The 12,903-nt window shown below is 36.4% G+C and overlaps 1 protein-coding gene across 1 annotated transcript; it reads left to right on the plus strand.

Moving 5' to 3' along the window:
• Positions 1-7,422: 7,422 nt before the first annotated feature.
• LOC114822496 (uncharacterized) lies at positions 7,423-8,439 on the plus strand. The gene is made up of 2 exons (XM_029096874.1): positions 7,423-7,801; positions 8,372-8,439. The coding sequence occupies exons 1-2, from the start codon at positions 7,423-7,425 to the stop codon at positions 8,437-8,439; spliced, it is 447 nt and encodes a 148-aa protein (XP_028952707.1).
• The last annotated feature ends 4,464 nt before the right edge of the window (positions 8,440-12,903 follow it).

Raw genomic sequence — 12,903 nt, forward strand, 5'->3', positions numbered from 1 at the left:
TACTTGCTTGCTCCAACACAAACTCAATTATGAACACCACATCTTTGAAGGTTGCAGGGATATGGGACTTGGCCAGATTTGGTGTTTTGAGAGTTATGACTTGTCCCGTGTCATAAAATCCAACTTCTTTGGGAATTTTTGTCTCAAATGTATCTTCTTTGATGAATTCTAGACATTCATCATCCACTTCTTGCTTTTGATTCTTTGGAAAGGTTTCAAAGATGCCTTTCTCACCCGCTTCTTCCTTGGATTGCATGATCCTGCAAGGAATAAGGACATTTGGTGAAACGGGGTCAGGACAAATTGAATTTAGGCTTACCTTGGTTGTAATGGAAGGCATAGAGGGCATATGGGGCTGCGGCAAGGGTGGTTCTTCCCTTGCCATGGCCTTGTTATTCTCCTTTTCTTCGAGCAGCAGTTGTTCATCCATGTTTTGGCTTGGTTTGGATGTCTTGGGTTCACCTCCAACCTCCATAGCACTTCCCAAAGTGATAGCATCATGGATTTCAAAATCTTCTTTCAAATTTTCAATAGTTGAGTTGGAGAGTTCACATTACTCTTGAATTTGTGCCATGAACCCCATAATCTGCCCACTTTGCTTCTCCAATTCACCCATCTTCTTGGCTTGATTTTGCATCTCTTTGTTTCCATTTTCAACTTCCTGGTTCAAAGAGGTGAGTAACTTATTAAACATATCATTATCCAAAGACGTACCTGAATTGAATTGGATAGATTGTTGTAGTGGTTGCATAGGTTTTGAATAGAACTCCTCTTCTTGCTGCCAATACCCATCTTGTTGGAATTGTTGGGGGTTCTCCCCACATGTAATCTGAATAATCTCTCCAATCCGAATTGTAAGCGTTGGAAAACATGTTGTCCCATGATTGGTTATGGCCTTGATAACACAAAGCATCTTCATTCACAGCGAATTGAGAACATTGATGAGTTGGATATCCTTGCCCATAGGACACACCATATGTAGGGACACTTTGCATTGTGGTCCCTTCGGCATATTGTGACAATTAAGAAGTAAGTTTCGCCAATTGAGCTTGAATGGTAGCAAAATCCATGTCTTACTTCTCTAGTACCTGAAATCAAGGAAACAAAACTAAATCAAATACTATAAGTAAAAATAAAAGACACAAATAGAAACAAAATCAGTAACTAAAACAAAAGACATGAAAAAGAAACAACGGGGGATTAGCAAAGTTGCTAATCCCCGGCAACGGCGCCAAAAATTTGATGCGAAAATTAACTTAACACACAAATTAAACTCTCTTGTTGTCAACTTGTAGTATAAATGAAAGTAGGGATCGTTCTAAACCGGGGATTAGGAGGGCTTGCTAAAACCTCTAAACTGACTTAAAAACATATAAACAAAGTTAAAAACACTAAACTAGACTCAAAGAACTTAAAACAAACTCAAAGGACTCAAAACAAGCTAAAAACGCTCAAATCTGCCTAAAAACACAAACTGGGTAGATTTGGACTCTAACACACTTTTGGGACACCTAAAAACATAAACCAAACAGATTTTGACTAATAAAACACTTTAAAGTAAAGGGGGTTTTGGTTTTGACGAATTTGAAAACAAAACAAGTAAATTAAAGAACTAATGAAATTTGCACGAATTTGAGTAAATTGAATGGATGGAAGGCTAGCTAGGAGGTTCTTCTCCACACATGACATACTTGCACATAAACCAATTTTCAGTTGTTCTTTCGATCAATCATGAAACTCAACACCGCAGGTTAATTAAGTTCACTTAAATTAACCTTCAAGTTCTCCTTAAGTTTTTGAATTGGATGGGAAAACGCATACAACAATTCAAGCATTCTTCAAAAGTTCTTTACGTGAACAGCACAATAAAGATACAATCAAAGATGATTAAGCATTATGAAAACTATAAGTATTGACGAGGCACTCGTTACTATGATGAGCATGAAACTCCTACCAAGAATTTATTTAACGCGATCGTTTATAAGCGACCTCCACTACTTGTGAATATAAGTTTATAACTATTAGGTGAAACTCCCTTATACTCTAGCATCATATTCATGCATGCAAACTAAGTGTGCACTCTTAATAAACATACACGAATAAGTTATCAATCAAGCAGTTAAACAAATTGAATTCACAACTTATGAAATCACAACTGAAGGTAATCAAATCATATTGCAAGCATGAACATGGTTTCGAATTCCCCCTAGCTAAGGGGGGTTTATTTCCTCATACTCACAAAGCAAAGATAAACAAATTTAGACATTGAAAACAAAAGAATGAAACACCTAAAAACGCTCCAACAATCCAACTTGAATGGCAAGCACGTCCAAGGGTCCTCCTTCTTCTCTTTGTTGTGGCACAAGGTGTGGTTTGATGGATGAGTGGTAAATTATGGTGGTGGATGGATATAGGTGAGTTATGGTGAAGGGTGGATGGGTGGATTGTGTTCTCTTGGCCAAGGAATGAAAGTGTAAGTGTATGGAGTGGAGTTGTGAGATGTGAATGTAGTGTCTTTTGATGGATCTTTTCTCCTCCCCCTTGTTATGGTGAAGGGTGGATGTATTTATAGGCTAGGGAGAGGACCACCATCTAATTAAGGTGGTAGTGGTGTATGTTGTGGTAATGAGTGGATGTAATGGGTGTAGTGGGTGAGTGTTTGGTAATGAGTGGATGTAATGGGTTTAGTGGATGAATGTTTGGTAATGAGTGGATGTAATGGGTGTAGTGAGTGGATGTTTGGTAATGAGTGGATGTAATGGGTGTAGTGGATGGATGTTTGGTAATGAGTGGATGTAATGGGTGTAGTGGATGGATGTTTGGAGTTGTAGGTCAACACACTTGCACACACACATGCTGATTTCTAGCCTTCAAATCTTCAAAAATGTCCATCCTCATGTCTCCATGCTTGCACTATCCAATCTTGGCCCAAAAATGCTCCAAAATGCTCCAAATAGCACTTTGTTGCTAACTTTGTTATTTGAACCTACAAACACACGAAAACAGCTTAAAATACATAATTGACTAAGAAATAACAATATAAATGCACAAGAACAAGCTAACTAAGTCGCATAAATATGCTCCTATCAAGCACCAAATTCAATCATTTGAGTGTAGTTTTATTAATTGGACCCTTTGTGTGCTTAGGTGCAATTAATTGTGGCGTTTTTGTCTTCACTAATAGCATGGCTTTTCGACGGCAAAGTATCTGTGAGTGCACCCCTTCAAAATGCATGTTTTAATATTAGAAATGCATACATGAAAAGTATGATTTAATGATTACGTTTTGTAAATTGTTTTATGAGTAAATTAGATTTACACTTTATGCTTATCATGATTTATTGAGAATATTTTGGAATACCATACTTTATTGAATTTATGTTCTTTATATCGAATTTATGTTCTTTATAGTATATATGATGGATGACTATATACTATTTATGAACATGTTTTTACACTTCTTTGTAGTATATATGATGGATGACTATATGCTATAAAGATGTTTTTTGAGATATATGGATTTACGTTGGAAAGAGTATATTCAATGTTTTTGTGCTTATCTAGTGGTCATTGTTTTGCCTACGGGCAAAGATACTTATTTATTGGCTTCGGGCCGGGAGATGTTAGTATTACGAGCAACTATGATACCACTACTTAGCACACTATATATGTTGTATGTTTTATGAAGGTTTTATGGCATGCTAGGGTTTTCGGAAAACGTATTACATATTATGCTATTGAGTTTTAATAAAACTTTGGGAGTTAGTACGTTGATAACTGTTTCAGTAGTTTATATATATATATATATAAACTTGGTCCACTCATGTTTGTTTTGTGCCCGCTAAGGATTTAGAATTGAGGCATACAATCCTGGCGTCAAGGCACTTCCACATCGGCATCTTCGAGTCCCCTCGGTGTAGGACCCATCCTTTTATTCATTCAATTTTATATTATTTCTTTTCTAGTGTATAGAATTAGTTGTATACTCTGAACACGTTCCTCATTTGCATATTAATTACATTGAAATTTATAAGTCTTATTTATTTCTTGTTCTCATGCATTCTAATATGGCTTCGTCACCTTCGGGAGTCGGTCAGCACGTGTCTACCCTGGTGTTTAGGAGAATATTAGGGTCGGGCGTGTCAATATTTCTATATACATATGTAGTAGTTGAGCATTAAAGCATTTATTGTTCTTTTTTATAAATTAAATGTCTTCCGGATGAAACCAACTTGTTGGGAGAGAGAAAATAATGCCAATGAAATATTCATGGCGATAAACACATATGGTTGAAAGATAAAGAAAAAAAACCACATATGGCAAAAACGCATTATCTGTTGGCTAGAAAGCCTTGTACAGATGAAAATATTTGTTGGGAAAAATAGAAATCCCAACAAAATGGAGTCTATCGAAAAAGTTGAACCTAAGCCTATGGAGTACCAAAATTCATCGGGAAAACTCTTGCGCTACATGCTTCACACAAGGAAATGGCTGACAAATTTTGACTTTTGTCTACAATTTTTACTTTTGCCAACAAACTAATTTTGTTGGTAAAGTCAAAATTCCTAGTCCAATAATGAGCTGGTTTTCCTGTGAAAGTAGTGACCACTATTTATACAGACAAACAGTCTCTTCGATTCTTCTATTAGAATCATTCTAGGAAACCAACATTGTCCCTCAATTTTAATATAAGTGAGTAGTTTAGGATTCAATCTCAGTTTCAATCGTATATAAAATAAGACATCCAAGTCTCTTCCAAAAAGACTTTTCTAAACCAATTTAAACTCAACTATCTAGCTCAGTTTCAACCGTATATAAAATAAGACATCCAAGCCTCTTACAAAAAGACTTTTCTAAACCAATTTAAACTCAACTATCTAGCCAAAAATACACTTGTAGTTATGCTCACATTCAAACATGATATTCAAACACAATGATTGAATACCTTTTTCCCTCTCCATAATATCAATAGTAACATCTTAATTATAAGTTCAATCACAGATTTATACCATTGCAGATTGAATCTTCTTTAGGGCTCATCTGGAACCGAGTATAAAATTTGAGAAAATTAATGAAGCAGAAAGAATTTTGTCAAATAAGATCACTAAAATTTACGAAAAAACTATAAAGTCTACAGGGAGGCGAGCACACAAGCGACCTTATCTTCTTCAATCTGTGACATTGTGCGTGAGGCCCACCTAAACAGCCAAAACCACCAGTCCAGGTCCACCATCTGTAATTCCCACCTCACCATCGATCGACTACTATATGTACGCCCAATCTTCTGCCATTACCTGGGCCTCCTCTCTCTCTCTCTCTCTCTCTCTCGTGCAGAACGAGAAAACCTTGCTGTGAAAAAGAAGGCACAAACAAAGGAGCTTTGTCTAAACAAGAAGAACAAAAACTCATTGATTACATTAAAATGTTCTAGAGTAAGGATTGTTGCAGGAATCCAGGATGCAGGGTTGCATCAGAGTGCAATTCACAAGCATGTTTCAGAGTCTTAGTTTGAAGTTTTATAAATGCAATCCAAGTTTAATAGACGGCTATGATTGTAATATTTGAATGGTGTAAAAGTTGTCATCTGTCATAGCAGCTGTGCAAACTGAACATGTGCAGTCCACGTGAGAATGCTTTGGATCCATGTCACGTGTGGAGCGTGTGAAGCTCCAATGGTCTCTTGTTTTTCCATGCTTCTCGGATCTGCGTTCACACCAGAATTGTAAGCCAACTTTACTGTCAATGAAACAATGAGAGCTATGAACCTCCATTCCTTCCTGCTCGGGCAGGAAATCTCGCAGGGAGGGGTCCCTAGCTCAAGTACACAGCTCCCCGAGGAGTTGGCACTTTGGTTGATTGTCAGGATCTGGCTTGCCGAGATGCTGTAAAAGGAGGACAAAGTTAGTTCTGAAAGGTGCATTTGTGGGGCCTTAAGTGTAGGCCTTGAGGCTTACAATCAAAACTAAGTGCTAAGGCATGCCACTGCCATCTCTGTATGGCAGATGTAGAACAAGTGTATTTAAGCCGATTACTTGCGTCCCAAGTTACTATGACTTCTTGTTATCAAAGGATTATCGTAGATGAGTTAAGTCTACATTAAGTTCTTTTCTATGCCTTGAGATCAAGGACTTTTAGTTCTTTATCTTGTATGCTTAAAGGGTGGAGATCAAGATCTGATCAAGTCATCAGTTTTAATCAGTTTTAATCTTCTTATGACAATAAAACCACTAAGTGAACCAGATCTGAGAACTGATGGAACTTTGGATCATCAAATGACTGAAAATGACTTGAATATGTACTGGGGAATACATTATAACAACAAATCTATTAATTGAAAGACAAAACAAAGAGAGACGGGCAAGATTTTACCTTGTCAGGCAAGGTTAAACGTCTTGCAATCTCTTTGTTGTTGTAGTTCTAAAGGGTTAGGTACTGAAAGAGGGATGAAAGGTAAATGAGTTTGCACAAGAGAATCGATACTACAACATTTGGAGAAGGTAGAAGAGTTTTTACATAGACAAAAGATGTCTTTCTAAAGGAAGTCTAAGGCTAAAAGGGTGCAGAATCTGGACAAAGCACAGCTTTCTGGATATTTGCTTGACTGAGAGGAAAGTTGTATATTTGTTTGTTTGATTGGTTGAGTGTCCTTGTCTTTGAGCCCTCTTCCCTTATTTATAGGCGAATTAGATCGACTATGTTGTTTCTGCTTTTACCCGAAAGCAACTGGAGGGTAGTGAGTCATCAGCATTTTTACATGTTCTACCATTCAGAAAAGTGCTTTTGGGTTGAGAGTTGGTTGATTTCTATCGGTTGTCACTTCCCTTGTAAGCACCTAACCTTTGCATTAAATGGGGAGCCATCATATTGTCTCGAGATAGGTATCTGGGCGTGACTCTGGGCCTTGGGCAAAATCTCCTCTATTGAGCTCATTTGGGCTTCCTTCCCTTTAAATCCAAAGTTAAATATTAACCTAAACACTTCCTTTCTCTGAAAATTTCTGCATTTCTATTTACTAAAATAATCAATACATTCATCATATAAGCAACGACATGGCCTCATAGTTTGGTTCGATTTGAATCAAGGGGCATTCACTGTGAAATTTGAATCTGATTGAGGTCCAACGAAGAACCAGTTGGATTGAGTAGCAAAATGTTTGGATCTGGAGATAAGGTTCAAGCTACGTTGTTCACCAAAGTCAACTATGACTTTTGGTGTATCAAGATAAAGACGACTTTCAAGTCTCATAATTTGTGGAAGATTGTTGAAGAAGGCTATGAACTTCCCGTAGAAACTGGAAATTAACAGATTGAGAAGAAGCAAATTGTAGCTTAGGATCTGATTTGTCGTGATGCTAGAGCTCTTGGCCGGATTGATTCAGAGTGCAATATTTGATGAATCTTTCCAAGGCTTACAAATCAAGAGATGGCTAAGGATGCATGGGACACCTTGAAGCAAAAGTATAGAGGTGATTCTCAGGTTCGAGATGTGAATTTACAAGGTATTAGAAGGGATTTTGAATACGCTAGAATGAGAAAAGATGAGATGCTATCCACTTATTTGACTAGAATGTTTAATCTGATTAACCAAATGAAAGTGTATGATGAGGAGTTGTCAAACAAGAGAATAGTTGAAAAATTGTTAATAAGCCTTACTCTTAACAGTGCCAATATTGTCTTTGGGTTTGAGGGGACTAAGAAATTTGACGAGATTAATCCTACTAAGGTTGTCGCCACTTCAAAACGATTTGAGCAAAAGTTGCTTAGGCATGATCAGGAGAAAGAAATCACTGAGAAAGCTTTTAGTAGTTTGCTCATATGTTCCAAACATAGCTAACAAGAAAATAGGTACAAAGGAAATATGCCTTGGAAGAATAAGGAGAAGAAGGGAGAATTTAAAACTGGTGATAGAACTAGTTCATTTGTCAAGCATGGTGGAAATAAGGAGAATGCTAAGGATGTATACAAACATTGTGACAAGCTACACTATGGTACTTGTTGGTTCAATGATAAGCCAAAGTGTCATAGATGTAACAATTTGGTTATATGACAAATGACTGCAATAGCAAGGTGAATCGACTTGTTCATCATACTAAGCATGTGAAAGAAAAGGCTTCAATGTTCTATGCTTGTCATTCATCTGAGGTTGTGAAGAACAAACCTAGTGTTTGGTACATAGACAGTGGATGTAGCAATCCATGACATCACATGAGTCCTTGTTGATCAATTAATGTTGATAAATCTGTGACATTCAAAGTGAAAATAGGCACGTGGTGCCCTCCGTTTGCACAAATTTTATACCTAAATGGTAGTTTTGGGCAATGTCCCATAAATTGATGATTGAAGCTTGATTTAGCTTATATTAACTATTACAGGTTTATTCGTGGATCGAAAGGATTTAGGCAAGGAGCCTAGTGGCAAGGGACGCTCTGCTTACCTGTGAGTGGACCCATTCGAAAACTAAACATTTTACGTTATATATATATATATATATATGTTATATATGTTTTATATGCGGATACATATTACTATGTTAGTTTCTGATGAGACTTGTTATGATATTTGACAATATCTTTAGATCGATCGTTGGTGATTTATTTTCATGACATGGTCATCATGTGATATTTTGTATAGGTATCTTCGACCGTAGATTATTTGCAGGTGATATTTTATCCTAGTAGACGCTAGGATTATTGATTATTAGTAGTATTGAGTTTAGCTAGTTGACGATAGTATATCCTGCTTGCTATACTTATGCTAGTGGAAGCCAGTATGATTGAGTTAAGGTACGATTTCTGAACTTGGATTGAATGTTTTCAATTGTAGATATTGATGAGATTTTCATTATTATGGAAGTAGTTATTATTATATAATATATGTTTTCAAAACAGGGCTGGGTTATTATGTTGAATGATGATTTTATAACTATGATAAAACGGGTCGACACATGTTTTGTTTTATCAACCCCTTCAGGACATAACGAGAGTAAGGAGAACATCAGTGGTGACGAGTGGGCTTGGCAGTGAAGCTTTCATCCTCTGGATCTTGAGTGACGGTTCATTTACTGCAATTTTACCTATGGTGTAATAATGGTATGATCGTACCTTTGATTATGCATAGTGCTGCACTTTTGTGTGTTTAATGTTGTGTGCTTGCTAAACCCAAGTGCAGGTGTTGCATAGCAGTATAACTCGAAGTCCGAGTGTCATATTCCTCAGAGAGCAATGAAAAAGAATGAAGAATTTGTCGAAACTGAAACAAAGAATAATGTTGAATAAGATGTAATTTTTTAAAAGAAAATCCAATAATATAAGAGCACTAAGACATTAGAGTTCCACCTTCAACATACATATGTAATTTCATTAATTTGATTCTTTTTATAACTCAATCAAGATTCAACTGATCGGATCATATTTATATATATTTTTACTTCAAATTCACTCGTCTTTTCTTAGTTAGTTCCTTATATTTTTGAGCTATTTACGTTATTTTTGTGTTTATAGGATTTGTTATAAAAATGGCACAAATCAGTTTTAAATAATAAATTCGTCGAAAATTGCTTTAGTCGTTCTCATTCTGTCATGGGTTATTGGTAGAATTATGTCACGGATTATAGGTCATGGAAGTTAGGCTAAATTTGTTAGGTATGCATTAGAAATTATATGGCGTGACATCTTCCATACCCACTGATGATATACTTCCATATCCACTGAATTCAGGTTGGTGCATCACATTTATATATATATGATATATCTAAAAGCTGGTAAGTGTGGTAGGTGAGAGAAGAATAAAAGAAAAGTGTGAGTGTGGTGGGTGAGGCAACTTAGAAAATCATAAAACAAAGGGATAAGAGGCAGGTCAGAGGGCACGGAAAGGGGAGAATAAACTGACCAGGGGAAAAGGCTGCTTGGGGAGCGTGAGAACAGGGAGAGAACCGAGAGCTTGAGGAGAGAGCTGCCTTGCGGCAGCAGAAAACTAGAGCAGAGAGCTGCCCCGTGGCAGCTGTAGAAAAAACAGCGCGGAGAGAGAGGGACGGAAAGAAGCAGCCAAGCTGCCTTTGGCAGCTCAGAAGAAAATATAATAGACTGACGGGGAGAGCAGCACGGATAGGAGAGAGTCCAGAGGAAAGCTGCCATTTGGCAGCTTGAGTAGGGGGAGCACAGCGCCAGGCACGGCTGACAAGCGGGGACTGAGGGCAGAACGTGCAGCAGAAGAAAAACAAAAGGGTCGTATATTTTCTCAAACTCATGTTTAATTTCTGGTTTAATTTGAAAATAATGTGTAACTAAATTTATTTTGGCTAGAGGTTAATTCAAAGCCATGAATATATTTGTAATATGAATTGATTACCTTCAATTGTGATTTATAAGTTGTGATTTAATTTGCTTAACTGCTTGATTTATAACTTATTTTTGTATGTCGATTAAGGATGCATACTTAATTTACATGCATGAATTTGATGCTAGAATATAAGTGAATTTCACCTAATCGTTATGAACTTATATTCACAAGTAGTGAAGGTTGCTAGTCACAATCACGTTAAGTAAATTCTTGGCATAAGTTTCATGCAAATCATAGTAACGAGTGTCTCGTCAATGCTTATGTTTTTCATAGAACTTAATGATTCTTGCTTGTATCTCTATTATGCAATTCATGTAGGGAACTTGTAGGGAATGTTTTGGGTTGTCGTATGCAATCATCCAACCCAATAATATTGTGGAAAAACTGAGGGTTAATTAGTGCAATTCACGGTTAATTTGGGGCGTTGAGATTTACAATTTACTGAAAGAACAACTGAAAATCAATTTAGGTTGCATATGTGTCATGTGTGGAGAAGAACCCTCTAGCTAATCCGTCACTTATCATTTCACCTTAATTTCATGCTTTTGTCAATTCTGTAATTTATTTAAGTTTAATTTACTTCTCGTCAAAACCAAACCCCCCCCCCATTATTAAATTATATTATTTAGTTAGTTTTCATTGTTGTTAGTCTTTTAATTCAATTTCCGTCAATTTCAGTTCCTAGTGTCTAATTTGATTGTTTTCATTATTTTGAGTCATTCTAAGTGTGTTTCGAGTTATTAGAGTTTTTAGCCTAGTTTTGTGTCCTTGAGTCTTGTTTAATATTTTTAAATTAATTTAGAATAGATTAGCAATCCCTCCTAATCCCCGGCCTAGAACGATACCCTACTTACATCTATACTACAATTGTCAAAAAGAGGGTTTTAATTTGTGTGTCAAGTAATTTTACGCATCAGCAACATATAGTGCACCCGATTGGATGATTTGGCGATCATAATTGTATATAAAACACACACAAAATATACAAATTCTAACTATGGTTAATCCCAATAAACTCAGTTGAATTCCTTATAGGAAGAATTCCAAGCATAACCTGTACCTCCAGCGCAAACTATCAACAAATACTTCCGTCGAAATTACTAGATATCTACTCATTTATCTCAAATCACAAAAGCATGAATGCTAAAACCAAACTATAGGAAAAACATGATTGAACTTATGAATAGTAACCAACATTCATCAATCGACAAATAGAGAAAAACTAGATATTAATTTGAACCAATAATAAGAGTTTATCGTTGATACTGCAATTCGAATCAAACTAATAAAACCACATAGTAGTTAAAGGTTTTCCTCCTAGTCTTAGCTAGGGAGATTAGTTCTCCATATAACACAATATAGAAAAATAAGAAACTCTAAAAGTTATGAAAGAACAAGACTGCATGGTTATATTGAGATTGCCGCAGCCAACCCCCATAACCCTCTTGAATAATGGTCATTTATATCAACCCATTATTGAGCCAATTATATCTCAGCCGTTCCTTGTTCTTTGCCTTCCCATGTCTGTTTCCTTTTCTTTCCATACCTGACAAGCTTAATCACCAATTTATTATCCTTGCCTCTTGGGTTAACTTGTTGCAGCCCCATCTTCCTTTCTTCATCTCACCGTTTAACTTCTAAGAAATTGTAATAAGTGACCTGACAAAAAGATCAAGATAAAATGAATATCAATCCTCATGTATATTGTAAACCGCAAAAAGTGAACTATATACTTCAACCAATGTCATAAGGCGCTCAAATTAAATTAGACCACCTGATTAAATTAAAACAAAGGATTTATAACATGATTTTGGTCCAATTCCTTAGCATGACCATAACAACACAAAGTCATATAATTCCTTTCACTTAAATCCAACATATTCTCAGAAAATGTAACTTCCAGGGTGAAATAAGGTATGCACTCATCATTGACCAATATTACACCACAATTTCCATAAATTACTAGATAAATTACATAACAGGTATAATGAAAGGGCATTAAACATACTTTTGAGCAATTATCATTGTGTGAAACTTCTAACTACTCTAATGTGATGTGATAATAACATGTTTAAACTCGAGTTAATTTGTGTCCCCAATTGAGGAGGATTACAAGTGATTTCTTGTAGCAGCTTTGGATTTTTTATTTTTAATGAACGTCTTTGGTTCAAATTCTTACACATCATAAATATCTTGCTATGGCTTCGTCATTAAGTTAGCTTGTGACATCATCTCCAGATGGGGTCATATGGTCAATTTAGTGTCAGCCAGCACATCACAGCCTCGTAAGTTGTGTTATTGGGATCGAGGTGTGTCACTGGATTTTAGGAACCTCAAGACTTATAAGGATCTGATTGAGTCCATATCCGGATCAGATCGCTTTCCTTGCGGAACAAACATGGTCATCCAGTAAAGTCGCTCAGACTTCACCTATTGCCCCGGAAGAGGATGAGGGCAACAACAACCTATTCCCTTTGAGAATGGATAGTTATCAAAGACCATGTCTTTCAAAACTGAACTACGTGCTCTTTCTTTATGTAGTGATCCAATTTCTTGTGGAGTAGAA

Source organism: Malus domestica, chromosome 17, assembly GCF_042453785.1.
Source record: "Malus domestica chromosome 17, GDT2T_hap1".
Taxonomy (NCBI): Eukaryota; Viridiplantae; Streptophyta; class Magnoliopsida; order Rosales; family Rosaceae; genus Malus; species Malus domestica.